At 41.2% G+C, this 20139-nt stretch overlaps 1 protein-coding gene across 6 annotated transcripts in view; it reads right to left on the reverse strand.

The window, feature by feature from the left end:
- The window catches only part of DYNC2LI1 (dynein cytoplasmic 2 light intermediate chain 1), a 94942-nt gene extending 75177 nt beyond the window's left edge, over positions 1-19765 (reverse strand). For 5 of the 6 annotated variants that reach the window (XR_004538736.1, XR_004538737.1, XM_033936845.1 and 2 more), the window contains exons 1-2: positions 19634-19765; positions 7153-7276 (exon numbers count right to left, since the gene is read on the reverse strand). Coding sequence is in view for 3 of the 6 variants with exons in the window: in XM_033936845.1 (XP_033792736.1) it covers positions 7153-7276; positions 19634-19647 (138 nt within the window). In the remaining 3 variants the exon portion in view is untranslated. Of the gene's footprint in view, positions 1-7152; positions 7277-19340; positions 19465-19633 lie in introns of those variants that run through there. The other variant, XR_004538738.1, reaches the window with a different exon arrangement.
- Between the last annotated feature and the right edge of the window lie 374 nt (positions 19766-20139).

Below are 20139 nucleotides of genomic sequence, written 5' to 3' on the forward strand. Positions count from 1 at the left end.
CAGCAAAGTAAAGCCATGGTGAACTGGGAATGGAAATGTGGGATATCCCCGTATGGAAGGAAACAAAGAAAAGAACATAAGAACATAAGAAACGCCTTCGCCGGATCAGACCTAGGTCCATCTAGTCCGGCGATCCGCACACGCGGAGGCCCAGTTAGGTGCTCCTTATTGGAGACCCGGATTTCCCGTATCCCCCGATGTGATTTGCAAGAAGGTATGAATTCAACTTGCGCTTGAAACCCAGAACAGTAGTCTCTGCCACAACCTCCTCTGGGAGAGCATTCCAAGCACCCACCACTCGTTGTGTGAAACAGAACTTCCTGACATTTGTCCTGAACCTGCTGCCGCTCAGTTTCAGGCTATGACCTCTTGTCCGTGTCACATCTGAAAATGTCAGTAATGCTGTTTCCTGGTCAATTTTATCAAATCCTTTTAATATTTTAAAAGTCTCTATCAAATCTGCTCGCAGTCTTCTCTTTTCGAGGGTGAACAGTCTCAGCTTTCTGAGGCGTTCTTTGTAGCTCAAATTCTCCATACCTTTGACTAGTTTCGTGGCTCGCCTCTGCACCCTCTCCAGTAGAGTTATATCCTTCTTAAGGTATGGTGACCAGTGTTGGACACAGTATTCTAAGTGTGGTCTGACCATTGCTCTGTAAAGTGGCATTATGACGTCCTCTGATCTACTTGTGATCCCCTTCTTAATCATGCCCAACATCCTGTTTGCTTTCTTCGCCGCCACCGCGCATTGAGCCGATGGCTTTAGGGTTCTGTCTATCAGTACCCCCAAATCCCTTTCTTGTTCGCATTTGGCTAATGTCACACCCAATATCCTATATTCATGTTCTTTGTTTTTCTTTCCCAGATGCATTACCTTGCATTTGTCTGCGTTAAAATTCATCTGCCACTTTATCGCCCACTTTTCCAGCTGGTTCAGATCTTTCTGAAGATCCTCGCAGTCCCTTTGAGAGCCCACCACTCGACATAGTTTTGTATCATCTGCAAACTTGATTATATTGCATGTTGTCTCCTCTTCCAGGTCATTTATAAAAATATTGAACAAGATGGGCCCAAGAACAGAGCCCTGGGGCACGCCGCTAGTCACCTTCTCCCAGTCCGAGAATTTCCCATTTATGCTTACCCTCTGCCTTCTGTTCTCTAACCATTTGCCGATCCATCTGTGCACTTCTCCTCCTATTCCATGACTTAGTAATTTACTCATAAGCCTTGCGTGTGGGACTTTGTCAAATGCTTTCTGGAAGTCCAAGTAAATTATGTCCACTGGTTGTCCACTATCCATGTGTTTGTTCACCTTCTCAAAGAATTGAAGTAAATTTGTCAAACATGACTTCCCTTTCCTGAAGCCGTGTTGACTAGCTCTTATTAGGTTGTGATCTTCCAGATGTTGTACAATGTTATCTTTAATTATTGCTTCAATTATCTTCCCAGGGACCGATGTGAGACTCACAGGTCTGTAGTTTCCCGGTTCACCTCTTGATCCTTTCTTGAAAATTGGGATGACATTTGCTATCCTCCAGTCGCCTGGTATTTGCCTGGTTCTAATTGAAATGTTAGCTAAGGATTGTAATAGTTCCCCAATTTCCACCTTAAGTTCCTTTAATACTCTCGGGTGAATTCCGTCCGGTCCAGGGGATTTGTCATTCTTTAGTTTGTCAATCTGAAAGTATATCATGTCCAACTCCACATTTACTGTTGCGAGGCTTTCCTCTATGCCTCCGGTGAATATCCTCCCTGTTTCTGGCATTGTTGCAGTGTCCTCATTTGTGAAGACAGATGCAAAAAATGAATTTAACCTATCGGCAACCTGTTTGTCTTCTTTAATTGACCCTTTCCTTCCTTGGTCATCGAGAGGGCCCACTGCCTCTCTTGCTGGTTTCTTTCCTTTTATATATCTAAAAAAGGGCTTAAAGTTTTTGGCTTCTTTTGCTATCTTTTCTTCATAAACTTTTTTGGCGTCTCTTACCACTATATGACACTTTTTCTGGTCGTTTTTGTGACAGTTCCAGGCCTCTGTCGTTTTTTCTCATTTCCATCTTTTAAATGATTTCCTCTTTTCCCGCACTGCATCCTTCACCTCTTTGGATAACCAAGCTGGTTCGCTTTTGACCTTTTTTCGGCCTCCTCTTCTACTGGGCCTTAAGGATCTGAGCATTCAGAACGTGAACTCGCAGGCCTTGAGCATGCGCAGATGCTCAAGGCCCAGCAGAAGAGGAGGCCGATCTTCGGGCACCGGCACCAAGCACAGACATGCCGGTGCCGGTGCTCAGATGAGGATAAGAAGCGGCTGGGAGGGGGTGCCCAATCACATCGGAGGGGGGTGCGGATCTTGGCGGGGGGATGGCCAATCACATCAGGGGGTGCCGGATCGTGGTGGGGGGTGCCGAATCGCAGGGGGGGTGCCGGATGGCAGGGGGGCCTTCAGGGGGAGCAATGCTGGTTCTCGTGGGGGGGGGGGGAACGCATCAAAGCGAGTTTCCATTATTTCCTATGGGGAAACTCACTTTGATAAACGAGCATTTTGGATTACGAGCATGCTCCTGGAACAGATTATGCTCATAATCCAAGGTACCACTGTAGTTAATCAGGCATTGGCTTAACAACTTTAAATCCCCTTATTTTAAATCGCTGATCTAAATATCTAAACGTTCCCTATTGCCAGTTTCTTCAGCTCTAAAAAGGTTCACAGCTCTTTGGGAGAATAGAATACATATTTAACCCCCTATATATTTAACTAGACATCTGCAGGAGTAGGCTCGAAGAAATGTTCCACCTAAAGACAATATTTCAGGACTCATTGCAAGAAACAATTTTCTACGCTCCTGCGTCTGCCTAGTTATATATGGGTACATATATACTTTTTTTCCATAGAACAATATTTATGACGTGCGAAAATAGATTCTAAACAAAGCATTTACATCTTGCTCAAAAACTAAAGAAATTAATAACTGCAATCTTTCTGAGGTCTCAGATAATGTTGTCTTAAGCAAATCTGTAACATTTAAGGCTCCATCAGCATTTAGGTTAACTAATTCAGACTCTAGATTCACTCCTACTCCTAATTTTGATGGCAAATAGTATATTCGATTTATAGGTGGTATACAAAGCAATGGGACCAGATGGGATCCATCCCAGGATACTAAGGGAGCTCAGAGAGGTTCTGGCAAGTCTTATTAAAGACTTGTTCAACAAATCTCTGGAGATGGGAGTGGTTCCTGGGGACTGGAGGAGAGCGGATGTGGTCCCTATTCACAAAAGTGGTCACAGGGATGATGCAGGAAACTACAGGCCGGTGAGCCTCACTTCAGTTGTTGGAAAAATAATGTAAGTGTTGCTGAAAGAAAGGATAGTGTACTTCCTTGAAACTAATGGGTTACAGCAGGGGTCTCAAAGTCCCTCTTTGAGGGCCGCAATCCAGTCAGGTTTTCAGGATTTCCTCAATGATTATGCATGAGATCTATGTGCATGCACTGCTTTCAATGCATATTCATTGGGGAAATCCTGAAAACCCGACTGGATTACAGCCCTCAAGGAGGGACTTTGAGATCCCTGAGTTACAGGATCCGAGGCAACATGGCTTTACAAAAGGTAAATCGTGCCAAACGAACCTGATTGAATTTTTTGATTGGGTGACCAGAAAGCTGGATCGAGGACATATGCTAGATGTAATTTACTTAGATTTTAGCTAAGCCTTTGATACGGTTCCTCATAGAAGGCTGTTGGACAAACTTGAAGGGCTGAAGTTAGGACCCAAAGTGGTGAACTGGGTTAGAAACTGGCAGTCGGATAGACGCCAGAGGGTGGAGGTTAATGGAAGTCGCTCGGAGGAAGGAAAGGTGAGTAGTGGAGTCCCTCAGGGTTCGATGCTGGGGCCAATCCTGTTCAATATGTTTGTGAGTGACATTGCTGAAGGGTTAGAAGGAGAAGTGTGCCTTTTTGCAGATGATACCAAAATTTGTAACGGAGTAGATACCGAAGAGGGAGTGGGAAATATGAAAAAGGATCTGCAAAAGTTAGAGGAATGGTCTAATGCCTGGCAACTAAAATTCAATGCAAAGAAATGCAGAGTAATGCATTTGGGGATTAATAATCGGAAGGAACCGTATATGCTGGGAGGTGAGAAGCTGATATGCATAGACGGAGAGAGGGACCTTGGGGCGATAGTGTCCGAAGATCTAAAGGTGAAAAAACAGTGCGACAAGGCGGTGGCTGCTGCCAGAAGGATGCTGGGCTGTATAAAGAGAGGCGTAGGCAGTAGAAGGAAGGTGTTGATGCCCCTGTACAGGTCATTGGTAAGGCCCCACTTGGAGTATTGTGTTCAGTTTTGGAGACCGTATCTAGCGAAGGACGTAAGAAGACTTGAAGCGGTCCAGAGGAGGGCGACGAAAATGATAGGAGGCTTGCACCAGAAGATGTATGAGGAGAGACTGGAACAGGGGTCCCCAAAGTCCCTCCTTGAGGGCCGAATCCAATCGGATTTTCAGGATTTCCCCAATGAATATGCATGAGATCTATGTGCATGCACTGCTTTCAAAGCATATTCATTGGGGAAATCCTGAAAACCCGACTGGATTCGGCCCTCAAGGAGGGACTTTGGGGACCCCTGCCCTAGAGGAAAGGAGGGACAGGGGGGATATGATTCGGACGTTCAAATACTTGAAGAGTATTAACGTAGAACAAAATCTTTTCCAGAGAAAGGAAAATGGTAAAACCAGAGGACATAATTTGAGGTTGAGGGGTGGTAGATTCAAGAGCAATGTTAGGAAGTTCTATTTTATGGAGAGGGTGGTGGATGCCTGGAATTCGCTCCCGAGAGAGGTGGTGGAGAGGAAAATGTTGACAGAGTTCAAAGAAGCGTGGGATGAACACAGAGGATCTAGAATCAGAAAATAATATAAAATATTGAACTAAGGCCAGTACTGGGCAGTCTGTGTCTGTATATGGCTGTTTGGGAGAGGATGGGCTGGAGAGGGCTTCAATGGCTGGGAGGGTTTAGATCAGCGGTCTCAAACACGCAGCCCACGGGCCGCATGCAGCCCCCCAGGGACTATTTTGCGGCTTGCAATCTGTCCTCGCCTAAAGCAGGAATCCCCTATCTGCTTCCCTTCCCACTGCTCTCCCCCAAGTCACCACAATCGGGGAACAAGTCTTAGTTTTCCCTGCATATCTTCCCCAGCTCGGAGCCGACCAATTCTCACCACCCGACGTCAATTCTAACATCGGGGAGGAAGTCCCGGGCCAGCCAATCGCTGCCTGGCTGGCCCGAAAGTTCCTCCCCAACGTTAGAATTGACGTTGGGCGGCATGAATTGGTCGACCCCGCGCTGGGGAAGATAAGCAGGGAGAGTTAAGACCTTGGCGCTGGCCTATTCCCCGATTGTGGCGGCGGTAGCTTGTTCCCCGATGGTGGCGGCCTGTTACCTGATTGCGGCGGTGGCGGCCTGTTCCCCAATGGTGGTGGCTTGGGGGAGGGCAGGGAGAAGTAAAGAAAGAAAGAGGGGACAGGGAGGCAGATAGAAAGGAGCATGGAGAGAGAAAGACAGAAAGAAAAGGCGGGCATGGAGAAAGAAAAAAAGAAAGAAAGGGGGCACAGAGAGAGAGAGAAAGACAGACATATGGAAAGAATGGGGGCATGGATAGAGAGAGAAAGAAAGAAGGGGGCAGGGTGAAAGAAAAAAAAGTTGGGGGAGGGAAGGAGACAGATGCCAGACCAGGGGAAAGAGAGGAAGGAGGGAGGGATGGAAAGGAAAGAAAGAGATGTCAGACCATGGAAATAGGGACAGAAGAAGAGAGAGATAGAAGGGAAGGTAAGACATGGAAACCTAGATTTTGAAAAGAAAGCAGAAAAATTGAATATTAAGTTAATGCCAAAGATGGATGCAAGGCAGAAAGTGAAGACGGAGAGAAAACCAGTCAAAGGACAAGAAGACCCTGGAAACATAGTTAAATGCACAGAAAAATAAAGTCACCAGACAACAAAGGTAGGGAAAATGATTTTATTTTCAATATAGTGATTGAAATGTGTCAGTTTTGAGAAAGGAAAGATATTAAACTTTAAATGTGAGGGCTGCAGAAAAAATAGGGTACTTGGAGGGCCGCAGAAAAAATAGTTAATGACAATTTTGCATAAGGTAAAAACTCTTTATAGTTTATAAATCTTTCCTTTAACTGTTAAAGGAAAGATTTATAAACTATAAAGAGTTTTACCTCATGCAAAGTTGTCATTTCTTTAATAAGTCATTAACTATTTTTTCTGCGGCCCTCCAATTACCTACAAATCCAAATTGTGGCCCCACTAAGGATTTGAGTTTGAGACCACTGTTTTAAATGGTCTAAGTCATAACGTCCAAGTTCTGTCGATCCTGTTCTGTATAACTTTCGGTTATACATGCAGTACGACTAAGTCTAAGCCTGCCCACGTCCCGCCCAAATCCCGCCCTTGACACTCCTCCTGACACGCCCCGTTTAGCTATAGTCGTTCAGCGGCGCTATGAAGGCCCAGGTCATTTATAAATACATCCAAAACCCGGTTTTATTATCGGCACTTGGATGTTTTTGATTGATGATCATCCAAGTGCCGACTTAGGCTGGTTTTTGGTCATTTTTCTCTTTCGATTATGAGCCCCATACTGTATATCCTAAAAAAAAGAATATAAATTTGGCATTGAATCTCTTAATCTAAAGCTTTTAAATCTTTTTTCAAACTACCTAACTAGATACGTCAAGCTCCATCTCTGGCAGAATTCAAATCCAAACTCAAAGCCCACTTCTTTGACGATGTTTTCAATTCCAAATTTCAACCCACCTTCTAAGCCCCAATATCTGTCTTATCATTTCCTCTGTAATTCCTCCACCTGAGCACTGTGTACAGATGCAACTTCTTACTCAGTTTATCTGTCTTGACAAGTAGGGACTGTGTCTTCTGTGTTTTGATGAACAGTGCTGCATATGTCTAGTAACTCTATAGAAATGATTAGTTGTAGTTGTAAATACCTATTCCACTATTCTAATGTGAACGCTACTGGGTAACATTTATCCTTGTTGACTTTTGAATTAGGCTAGGTTACTCTGTCTCTTTAATAAAAATACACCACTTGACATTTCATTAACAATCATACAAAACAGGAAGTTATTTTACCCCATTTTTATTGCCAATGAAGAACACTGATCGCTCCCAAATTTCCAGTCCATCCGCATCTTCCTTGCTTTCCAAATTTTCTTTTTTATGAATTCTGGCTAGTGCTATATCCCAGAGGTTGTCACTGTTAAAAAAAAAAAAAGATTCTCATAAATCATTGTCAATATTGCCATCACGTGGCATTGTTCATTAAATACCGATGCAATCTAACCATAACAGTTACTTTCCTTTAACAGTGGTTCTCTATAGACAGCAAGACAACTCAGATATACAAGTGGGGCAACATCCAACATCACTATACAGATAGCTCGCATTGTACAGTGGGAACTGTACAGTGTACAGTGAGAACTACCTCATGTGTTCCCTTAGCCTAAAATAGAGGCTGTCAACTTCCTAGGCGGGTGGGCAGAGAAGTGAAGTGTGCTGATATATCTTGCTGCCTCCAGAGAAACACCATCATAGGTAAGAAACTTTGCTTTCTCTGTCAACAATCAGGATCAATCAGCCACACATATTCAGACTTGTGAAGGCATCTTCTGATAAGGCTGACTTTTTACCATAGTCTTACGGATCACCTACTTTCAAGTAACAAAGACTTCTGAAGAGGAATACAGCTGACAGCCTCAGCTTGCAAAGGAGAAGAGATCCCTAAGGCAAAGTACAGCTCAAAACTTCAGGAAGTAATGCATTTGAGACTGCGAAGAAGAGGTATAGCCACTAGCCACAAAATGGAATACAGCAGAAGGCGCAAACTTAAACACAAGAGATAAAATTCAATTTTCAATTAAAATGGAACTGAAACTGGAAACCAAAACAGAGCTGACTGACAAAATGAGATGAACACTGCTTTCCATCTGCAACCTAGGTGAACCAGACAGGATGGAAATAAGCTGACTCTCCAGTGTGGCAAAACAATGCATCTTCCTGATTTGCAATAAAACCGACTCTCCAAAATAGGAGATCTCTTGCAGCTGTAGAATACAGCCAGCTTCTGCAACAGCGCTAGCTTCTTCATCTTTGCTATACAGCTTACCCCCTTGAGCTTTGCAATACCGTTGGCTTCTTCAGATTTGTCAAAACAGGCAACTGCGCTGGCTAATGGACATGTAACTAAGTAGCTCTGTCTACCCAGGATACTTTATATTGATTTTCGATCGCGGATATCAAGTTTAAAAATAAAACACAAAACCTCTGTACTAACTATGGCTGCCTCTAAACAATTTAATACAGAAGCAGCATTTTCAGGTGGAAAATCAAAAAGAAGCAAGCAAGATCTTACAAAACCATCCAGGGTACCGTTAGCTGATGATTCACCGGATAAAACAAGTATAAAAATAATTTAAAGAATATCCGAGAATTATTACAGAGCAACGCGGAAAAGCTTTCCACTGTAATTGAAGAGGTAACAAGTTTATGGATGCCATCACTATAAGGATGGATAATGTGGAAAGCAAATTGGAAAAAACGGAGACGACAGTTATAACATGCCAAAAAACGTGTCTTAAAAGTCAGAAAATACAAGAGTTCTCTGCAAAACTTGAAAATCTGGAGAACCGTGCAAGAAGGCGAAATATAAGACTTTTAGGATTACCTGAAAATGTAGAGGGGAAAGATCCAGTAGCATTTATAGAAATGCTTATTCCAAAATTAATACCACTGACATCAAAATTTCCATTTCAAGTGGAAAGGGCACACAGAATTCCTATAAAAAGAAATAGTGGATATACTGGTCCAAGACTTTTAATATTCTGTGTACTGCGCTATCAACAAGCATTTGAAATTCTTCAAGCCGCCAAACAAAATAAAAATTTGAACTACAAAGATGCAAAAATCCTATTGGTACCGGATTTTGCAAAGAGAACTGCAGATACCAGGAAGCAATTTCTTCAATTAAGACCTCAGCTTAAACAACTAGGGGCTCAATATGGTCTTTTTTACCCAGCTGTTATGCGGGTAACATATCAAAACAAATCTTTACATTTTCAAGACTCAGTAAAGTTAAAAGAATTTATATCGCAGCAAGCTACACCAATGGAATGAGAATTCTTATTTTAAATTAACATACAACATGATGGATCTGTGGGTATGTTTTGTTGAAAAGGCTTTATTAATATTATTCTCTAACTCTTTAAATCTTTAAAACATTTCAGCTTTTGAAAAGGTTGGGGCTTGTTTTAAGTTTTAATAAATGGAGATGGTATAACTTTCAACAGTGTCCTCTGAATAGGAAAGGGTTAAATAATTTACAGTTTAACTGCTAAATTTCAGAGTGGAATATAGAGCTTTCATGTGTGGCTGTCTGATTGGACAGTTTCCTTTGATCTCGCCTCATACTATATTTCCGGTAAGGACGTCACTTTGACTTAGAGATTATAATATCTTTGACCAGATGATTTCTTATACATTTTGAAGAAATCAAATCGGACATACAATATCTGACTTTAGCATCGTCTGCTGGCTATAGAGTGATTCAATACAGACGGAATGTTAGAGTTATTATTATGGAAGCTCAGATGATTTCAATCATAGGCGCTGAGGAAGTGGAAACATTGGGCCTGAAGAAAAAATAAGACGGGTTATTGAGAGCCAGCATGCACCTAACCTGTACCATCTCTACTCAATACTGTACTGAACGTCAAAGGAAATAACAGTTGGTTTGTGTTGTTTTAATAGACCATTTTCCTTTTCTACATTTGCATGAAGAGTTCTGAATCACTTTGTGAAATGGCCTCGTTACATTCGTCAGCAGTGCCAGAGGTCAATTTGTTACAAGTGTTTGAAAGTGTAACCTGAAATCGTCTGGTTTACCCATACTTTGGACTGTCAGACAGTCGCACAGATTTTTAAATTGGCTCACAAATACAGTACTGTGATCAAACAAGAGGAAAAGCAGAGGTTGATGGACAGGGCAGATCTGAAAGATCCAGACATAGGAAATACTTGGTCAGAGCATGTGTGAACACAGTGTCAACTTTATTTGAAAATAAGAAGACTCAAAAATAAGAATAAGAAGGTTGTCTCTTGACTAAAAGGACATACATTTAATAGCATGCTAGAAATAACATCAATTAATATATTGTACTAAAATGGAGTAAAGACATCATTGATATTAGCTTTAAATCATCTTTATAGAGTATACATATAAAGGATGTTCCATTCGTAATAAACAGTTAAAGAATATATATTGCACTGTTGGGGGTTCTACAAATTCTAATAAGAAAATATGAATGAACTAATTCTTTTAAATTAATTTCTGTATGTGAAAATAATCTGAATTTTTTATTAATATTTTGTAAATAACATTTAATGAAATTGAAAATTGAAATTCATAAAACAATAAATAATTTAGTTTAATGATTGGGTTAAGGGGGGTTGCATGAGATTTTCCTAAAATCAATTTGGGAAAACGTTTAGATATTATTTTTAAGCTAGGAATAGAGATGCTTGCTTTTATAATGACATGAAAATAGTATTTTAAACTTGGTTTATAATTGTTTATTATAATTAATCTGAAAGCTTGTTGAATTAATTAATAAATTCTTATTTAAGGATAATTTAATAATTATTTTAAAGGATGAATTTATTTTCTAGTTTGATATGTTTAGTTATAAAATATAATAGATTAAGACGTAAATTAGAAAGAATATGGTGCAAATCAGGAAAATACGACAGGTACAATTGGCGTCTAAAAGTTAAAGAGTATAAAAGAATACTTAAAGAAAAGCGTTGCAAACACTACTCCCAAAAAATCAATTATTCTTCGCTGAACAGCAAAGAACTCTTCAAAATAGTCAATTCCCTATTTGATATTGATCTACATAAACGTTCACACACAGATCTCCCACCCTCCACTGTAAACCTAGCTGACCACTTCGCCAAAAAAATTCGTACTCTGAAAATGTCTCTCGTAACCAGAAGCACTGACCCTTCAATCAATCCCTCTGCCCCTGAAAGCAAAGGCTCAGCTTCAGACATGATCTGGAATCATTTCAAAAACCCAGACTGGGACCGATTCCTCAAGCTCTACTCTAAATATGCAAAATCCAACTGCTTACTAGATAATTGTCCACCGACTATCATGACAACAGCCCTCTTCCCATTCAAAGCCAAACTCTTCAATTGGATCTCTCTCTGCCTGTCCACTGGCTACTTCCCGTTGGAACTCGGCCATATTCTTGTGACTCCTATCATCAAAACCCCCAAAAAACCTGTCTCCTCAGCTGCCAACTACAGACCCATTGCCAATATTCCTCTCTTCCTTAAACAAGCTTTTATTAATTATGACAGGAGTCGCCATACAACATATTACCAATAACTGGAAAGCCATGAATGAACCAGCATTCTCTGTGTCTTTGGATGCAGAGAAAGCTTTTGATCGGGTGGAATGGACCTTTATGTATCAAGCATTAGAATGGTTTGGTATAGGTTCTGGATTTATACAAATGATTCAAACATTGTATATAGCTCCCCAACTGCAAGATTGTATATCTCTTATAATAAAACCCTAAGCGGCGCATGCACACTCTTATCGGTGTGCTTCCATGATGCATAGATCCGTGGTCGGCAAGAGTGCGCATGTGCGCTTACTACGGCCCCACGCACTACGGCGGCACTCCCTGCTCTCCAGCTATGGCATTTTCTGCACAGTGGTTTCCCCAGATTAAAAAAGAGACTACGGCGGTGGAGATAATAGGGGAAGCCGAAGAAGTCAGCTGTTTGCAACGGCCCCGCACTCGCAGTCTCGCAGGCTCCCTTGCTGGGGTTTTTCGCGGTGGTGGCTCCTCTTGCGTCCGGCCCTGTGTCCGAGGCTTCTCCGGGGGCTGGCTCCCATGGAGATTTGTTTTTCTGTTTGGGGCTGCGGCAGCGGCTTCTCTCGGAAGCAGCATCAGCGTCGGAGACCTCTCTGATGTCACAACGGCAGAGATATTTTTGTGGGAGCCAGCCTTCGGAGAGGCTTAGGACGCGGGAGGGCTTTGGTGGGGGAGCCAGCCAGACCGCAAATGTGGGGCTGTTGTAAATGCGGATCGGTCGAGGAGCCGCCGCTGCCCGAGGCTTTGAAATTGCTCTCCCACCTTATTCACTTCGGGATGATGATGTCACTCCCTCCCTCCCCGGCTCGGCCTCTGCCCAGGTTCAAAAGCAAGAGAGGCGGTCAGCCTGCACTCCCTCTCTCTCTCGCTCCTAAATTGTGGACGGGCTCAAGAGTTACATTAGACAGCTTTCATCGCCCTGAGCCCCCCCCCACCTTTTTTTTTTCTTTCCGCTCCCTAAATCGAGACTGTGCAATGAGTTTCTCTAAAGAGTCCAGATTGTCTCTCCGATTAAATGTTAACATTTCACATCTAGCACCCGTTAATCTAATGGGCTTAAACACTACTGGTAGTTAATAATTATCAGAGCATTTTAACTTGCGGAGGGGGGTTAGACAAGGCTGTCCATTATCTCCTTTGCTCTTTGATATTGTATTAGAACCCTTGTTATTAGCTATTCAACAAGTAAAGGGGATACAGGGTATTCTTCGTACAGACTGGGAATATAAAGTCTCTGCATATGCAGATGATATACTGCTTTATTTGAGGAATCCAGAAACTTCCATTCCATGCTTGCTTGAATTGATAGAGAAATTTGGAAAATTTTCAGGATATAAGATAAATTGGAGTAAATCAGAAATTCTGCCACTTAACGTACATTGTACTAAAGACTACTGACTCATTTTCCTTTGTATGGAAGGAAGATGGATTAAAGTATTTAGGTATTTGGATTAAAAATACACTTGAAGACACAATAAAAGAGAATGAAAAACTTTTATTAAAGAAAGTAACAGAAATGTGTGAGCAATGGAATCCTTTACATCTTTCTTGGTGGGGGAAGAGTTCAAATTATTAAAATGATGATATTGCCTGTGGTTTGTTACCAAATGAGTATGATACCACTTTTTTTTCAAGGGTCCTTTTATAAAAAATTAAATGGTATTCTTACAAAATTTGTTTGGCTGGGTAAAAGACCTAGAATTGCTTTAGTATCTCTACAAAAATCAATTATGGAGGGTGGGGTAAATTTCCAAAATTTTTTAGGTATCATCAAGCCTATATTTTACACCAGGGTATGTATTGGGTCCTCCCAGAGCTCATGGAAAATACACCAGATTGGTTATATTTGGAATGGCGACTCGTGTTTCCTTTACATTTATGTCATGTTCTCAGTATTAAGATGCCCAGAAAATATAAAGATAATAAAATATTAATGGATACGTGGAAACATTACGTTATGTCAGTAATTTAACACCTAACCCAATTCATAAGTCAACAAATCAATCTATATGGCTTAACTCCAAGATTCAAATTGGCGGATTTAAAGTCGTCTGGAAGCATTGGATTATTGCTGGTATACGGGTTTTAGACGATGTAATTTCAAATGGTAAACTGCTTGATTTTTCACAGTTGCAGCAAAAATATGGTCTTAATAAAACATAAAGTTTTAAATGGTTGCAACTGAAGCAGGCTATTCAGGAGGGGTTCCCTGAATGGAAAATTCAATATAGTCTGGAATTCTTGTGCTTTCAGGCGGACTTCTTGGGACACCAAGCTGCACAGTGGTATAAACTGATAACAGGATTTATAAATAAAAAAACCAAAAACTGGCCTCAGAGACATTTGGAGCATTGAGATTAAGCATCAAATTTCTGCGTCTCAATGGCCACGAATTTGGTCTTGGAGGATAAGGTGTACAGTGTCTGCATCTATGACACAAACTTGGTTCTTTTTGTTACATAGAGCATTTTAGACCCCCAGTTTAATTACAAATGTTAGACGTCTTTACAAAGGAGGACACCTCAACAATACCTGAAGCGGAGAAACTGTTTACAGGAGAAATAGAGGACAGCCTCACCACAGTTGAAGTGAACTTGGATCAGATATACTACCAGATCGACAAACTTAAAAGTGACAAATCCCCTGGACCGGATGAAATTCACCCGAGAGTCTTGAAGGAATTGAAGGTTGAAATCGGAGAGTTATTGCAAAAACTTGCAAACCTGTCAATCAGAACTGGACAGATACCAGACGACTGGAAGAAAGCAAACGTCACACCAATTTTCAAAAAAAGATCGAGAGGAGAACCGGGCAACTATAGACCTGTGAGTCTTACGTCTGTCCCCGGCAAGATGATTGAATCACTGATCAAGGATAGCATAGTTCAGCACTTGGACACACACGACTTGATGAAACCCAGTCAACATGGATTCAGGAAAGGGAAATCGTGTTTGACGAATTTACTCCAATTCTTTGAGACCGTGAACGAGCAAATTGATAGTGGAAAGCCGGTGGACATAATATACTTGGATTTCCAGAAAGCGTTCGACAAAGTTCCACACGAAAGACTTCTCAGGAAACTACAAAGCCATGGCATAGAGGGAGATATACAAAGATGGATAGGCAAATGGCTGGAAAACCGAAAGCAGAGAGTGGGCATAAATGGGAAGTTCTCTGACTGGGAGAAAGTGACTAGTGGTGTACCCCAGGGCTCGGTACTTGGGCCGATCCTTTTTAATATTTATATCAATGACTTGGAAAACGGAATATCCAGTGAGATCATCAAGTTTGCAGACGACACAAAACTCTGCCGGGCAATCAGATCGCAGGAGGATAGTGAGGAACTCCAGAGCGATTTGTGTCGGTTAGAAAAATGGGCGGAGAAATGGCAAATGAGGTTCAACGTGGAGAAATGCAAGGTAATGCATTTAGGCAGTAAGAATAAGGAATACGAGTACAAAATGACAGGTGCAACTCTGGGAAAAAGTGAACAAGAAAGAGACCTGGGTGTACTGATAGATAGGACCCTGAAGCCGTCGGCACAATGTGCGGCAGCGGCAAAGAAGGCAAATAGAATGTTGGGCATGATAAAGAAAGGAATCTCGAGTAGATCGGAGAAAGTAATAATGCCGCTTTATAGGGCAATGGTCAGACCTCACTTGGAATACTGCGTCCAACATTGGTCTCCCTACCTAAAGAAGGATATAAAACTGCTGGAGAGGGTGCAGAGACGAGCAACTAAACTAGTGAAGGGTATGGAGAAACTGGTATATGAGGATCGACTTAAAACACTGGGATTGTTCTCCCTTGAGAAAAGGAGACTGCGGGGGGATATGATCGAGACCTTCAAAATACTGAAAGGAATCGACAAAATAGAGCAGAGAAGATTATTTACACTGTCCAATTTGACACGGACAAGAGGACATGAAATGAAGCTAAGGGGGGACAAGTTCAGGACTAATGTCAGGAAGTTCTGCTTCACACAGAGAGTGGTGGACATCTGGAATACTCTCCCAGGGGAGATTATTGCGGAATCGACAGTCCCAGGCTTCAAAAGCAAACTAGATGCATATCTCCTTGAGAAAGGCATACAAAGATATGGTGGCTATAAATAAACCAGGTGTATACCTGGCGGGGCCTCCGCGTGTGCGGATCGCCGGACTTGATGGACCGAAGGTCTGATCCGGAGATGGCGCTTCTTATGTTCTTATGTAGCTCTAAGTCTAATAGATGCTGGCATTGTAAACTTGAAGCAAGGACTCTAGATCATTTATTATTCTATTGTCCCTTTATCATGGCCTTTCGGAAATCAATTTGGTCCCAAATTAATTGTTTATTAGAGAATCATGTAGCATTATCATATGATACAATTCTATTCGGTATGTCAATGAGAACAAGGAGTCAGATTTCATCAAACAACAATAAACTTTTATTGATTATGACAGGAGTTACCATTCAACATAGCACAAGTAATTGGAAAAACTGCAGTAGATTAAATTATACCTTAATGTGGAATTTGTTATGTCACATTTATAAAATGGAAAGCATAATTGCTATTCAAAAAGGGAATTATAATAAATTTAAAAAGATCTGGGGGCCATTGACAACTTACTGTAATGAATAGATACCAATTTCTATTGAAAGTATATTTGTAAATGGGGGGAGAGGGTTTAAAGTTTACTGTAGGTTTAATCAATATAAAAGAATATTTATATTTGTATATTTTTGATTAAATGCTAAAGGAAGGGAATAAATTTATATATTTGATGTTATACTAGAAAGAAATTCAAGTGATGTATTTAATTTCTAAATGTTTTATTATTTGTACCCTTGATGTAAGATTAAAAAATGAATAAAGAACTAAAACAAAAAACAAGCAACTGCATCAGTTTGTCAGAACAACTCTTTCTTACAGATGACAAAACAGCTGAATCCTGAAACTTGCCAAGACAGGAGACCCAATCCAAAAGATTCCCCTCATTTATTTATTTTAAGTATGTGGATGGGGGACTGGAAAACATCTCAGAGATGTGCGAAACATGAGTCAGTTAAGATCGGTACCTCAGCCTGAAAAATAAAGACCATTCTTGTTGATCCACAACAGAAAAGATAAACAGTGATCTCTCAGAGAACAACTAGAACAGAAGAAGCCTACCATGAAAACTTCCAAAGGAGCCACAGTCCAAGTGAAGTTTTCTGGGGACCTGTCGCAGGGCATAACGTTGCAAAAAAAAAAGAAAGAAATAAGAAACTGCTGTCATATAATTATTATTTAAATCCCACCTAGAACTCCGTCTTGTGAGAATTTGGTGGAATATAAGCCTATAACATAACATTTTAAAAAATATAACTAGCTTCAACAGAGAAGTGACAGAAGGCAAAATAACCTCAACTAAGGCAGTGAAAGACCAATGAGCAAACTGAGAAACATGAAGGCCATTTAGAGAGAATGTTTGCTGCCCTCTAACCAATCATTACTTGCAAAAGACATTAAACCACTACTGGTCATAATCAATGGTGGAGAGAGTTCCAAACTAGAAACCCAAGCTGGGAAAGAATAATAAAGTCAGGTAGAGAAACACATAGCTTCCTGGGTATGGCCAATCAAAGAAGGTATAACTTACTAAACTTTGAAGCCAGAGATATTTAATTGATAGCATAAAATTAAACTCTCTTAAAAGCATAGTTTACTCATATAGCAAACATAATAAAGAGCAATCGCTGCCTGGCTGGCCTGGAAATTCCTCCCCGATGTCAAAATTGATGTCAGGCTGGTGCTTGTACACACCAGGCCTGATGTTGGGGAAGCAGGGAGAAATCGGTGGCAGTGGCTTGGGGGGGAGAGAAAGAAAGAAAGATAGAAAGAAAGGGGGGCAGGAAGAGAAAAAGAAAGAAAAAGTGGGGGGCAGGGAGAGAGAAAGAAAGGGGAGGGGGCAGGGAGAGAGGAAAAAAAGTTGGACTCATGGAGGGACTGAGAGAGATGTTGGTTGGGGAATGGAATGAGATCTGGAGGAGAGGAAGCATGCAGGAGACAGAAAGAAAGAAAGAAATATCGGATTTACAGTCAAAGGAAGTGCAACCAGAGACCCATGAAATCACCAGACAGCAAAGATAGAAAAAATGATTTTATTTTAAATTTAGTGATCAAAATGTGTCCGTTTTGAGAATTTATATCTGCTATATTTTGCACTATGGCCCCCTTTTACTAAACCGCGATAGCGGCTTTTAGCGCAGGGAGCCTATGAGCATCGGGACCAGCATGGGGCATTCAGCGCAGCTCCCTATGCTAAAAAATTATATCGTGGTTTAGTAAAAGGGGAGGGATTTATTTGTCTATTTTTATATAGTTGTTACTGAGGTGACATTGCATATTTTAAAGTCATCTTCCTTGACATTATATTACATTAGTGATTTCTATTCCGCCAATACCTTGCGGTTCAAGGCAGATTACAAAAGAAGTTATCTGGCCATTTCCAGAGGAATTGAAGAGTAGAGCGAGTTGCTTCAGAGAATTGGGATGAGTCTTGCGGTGTTAGTTTGTCTTCAAGGATGTCTTGAATAGGATGGTTTTTTATTTCTTTTCTAAACAATTTGTAGTCTGGAGTCGTTATCAGTAAATTGGAAAGTTGGTAGTCTAGTTTTGCTGCTTGTGTGGCCAGAAGGCCATCACATAGTTTTTTTTTTGTTTGACGCCTCTGATTGGGGGATGAGTGAACGGTTTATGAGTTCTGTGTCTGGCTGAGGTAGGCGGTTGTTTAGGTAGGCTGGGCTATCTCCCTTTATGGTTTTAAATAGTAGGAAGTAGAATTTGAATTGTATTCTTGCTTGTATTGGGAGCCAGTGTGAATCTAGGTATGCCGTTGTGATGTGGTCGTGTTTCCTCAGTGAATAGATAAATCTTAGCGCTGTGTTTGAACTGTTTGTAGTTGTTTTAACATGGTTGTGGGGCAGGGGAAATAGAGTATGTTGCGGTAGTCTAGAAGACCTAGGACTAGGGACTGGACAATGAGCTGGAATTGTGATCTGTCGAAGAATTTTTGAACCTGCCTTAAGTTTCTCATGACCGCGAATGATTTTTGTATTATTTTGTTGATTTGTGGTTGCATGGTAAGCATCTGTCTATTGTCATTCGCAGAAGTTTTAGAGTAGGTTGTATGGGGTATGTGATTGAGTTTATTACTAGATTTGTTATAGTTGGGGTTTTATTATTTTCGAGGAGCATGAATTTTGTCTTGCCTGGGTTCAGTTTCAGTTTGTGGTTATTCATCCATGTTGCAACTGTTTCAAGTATCCTGTGTAGAGTGTCTGTCATGGAGGAAAACCCCCCAAACATAAATGATAATTAACATTTTCTCTGCATACAGAGTGCTTTTTTAAATTTTATTGTTGGTAGATCATTTTGACTTGGTCATTTTAAAAGTAGCTCACAAGCCAAAAAAGTGTGGGCACCCCTGCAGTAAGGCTATTATTATGTATCTTGATTTTATTTAGTGTTATACTGAAATCCAATCAAGTACTGTATCTTCTATTTTCACCTGGAAGAAATCATATAATAGTAATTTAACTACTGGCAAATACAACAGGTTCTTCTTGATAGCAATTATCTTTAAGTTCTCTTCAGAACTACCAAGAAACAAAAACCCAGTTTTTTGGGTTTTTTTAAAATTATCTTTATTAGCAATTGCAAAAGATGTTGTGACAGGTCTGTTTTGTACACTTCCTTACTGAACTATTACGCCTCGACCATTTCAAAGGGATTAATCGGGACTACAAATAAGCACCCACTGCAAAGCGCAAAAAGTCTTAATGACCATGTAAAAAAAAAAAAAAATTCGCTGTAATGAACTTAATGAGGAACTCTAGCCCTGCGTTCAATACCGAAAAGGTCGTCTCCTTATGGCAGCCTCCAGTACGGGCTTCTTAATCCCGGTGCCGCACAACCACTCAGGCCCCAATCAACCGACTGCAGCTGTTGCAAGAAATGCCGTCCAAAAAGTGAGCCCTGCGCAGACACGATTATCCCGCGCCCCCCCCCCCCCCCCTCCTACAACGACTTCGGTATATTACACAGCGGCAAAAACGGGAAGAAGAACCACAGCCTCGGTAAACGCCCACCCCTGCAGAAGCTAAAAAAAAAAAAAAAAAGAGATAAAACGCGCTGCGAGCCTCACCTGGCTTTAGGCATTTTTGCCTAACGTTTTTCACACAGCACATCGCCCAGAAAACAAAACAACCAAAGCGTGTGTCAGTTGCGATGGGAACCGCGACGCGCGTCGCATGTTATGACGCAAGCCCTCGAGAACGACGGGAGCCGGTTGGCTGGGGCGGGGTCAGAGGTGGGTGGTACCGGCTTCGCGCGGATGGCGGCACGTTCTAAACTGCGCGCGCGCTGCCCTCCGGCACTCTTGCGAGGTGGCGGTTGTAGGAGGCGCGTGCACTACTTGCTGTCTTGCCATTACGTTTAGGAGTCTTCGCTTGTTAGCGGGTAGCATAAAGGACAGGGAAAAGTTATGGGTTTATTTATAACATTTTATTGAAGGAATCAAATAAATATACAAAAATATAATACAGTGAGATATTCATTACAATTCAATTCACAATAATAATATTTCCATACATATTTTTACCATTCCTCCAAAATATATATCCATATACCTAATCCATTCCTTTTGTTCCT

Source organism: Geotrypetes seraphini, chromosome 3 (genome assembly GCF_902459505.1).
Source record: "Geotrypetes seraphini chromosome 3, aGeoSer1.1, whole genome shotgun sequence".
Classification (NCBI taxonomy): domain Eukaryota; kingdom Metazoa; phylum Chordata; class Amphibia; order Gymnophiona; family Dermophiidae; genus Geotrypetes; species Geotrypetes seraphini.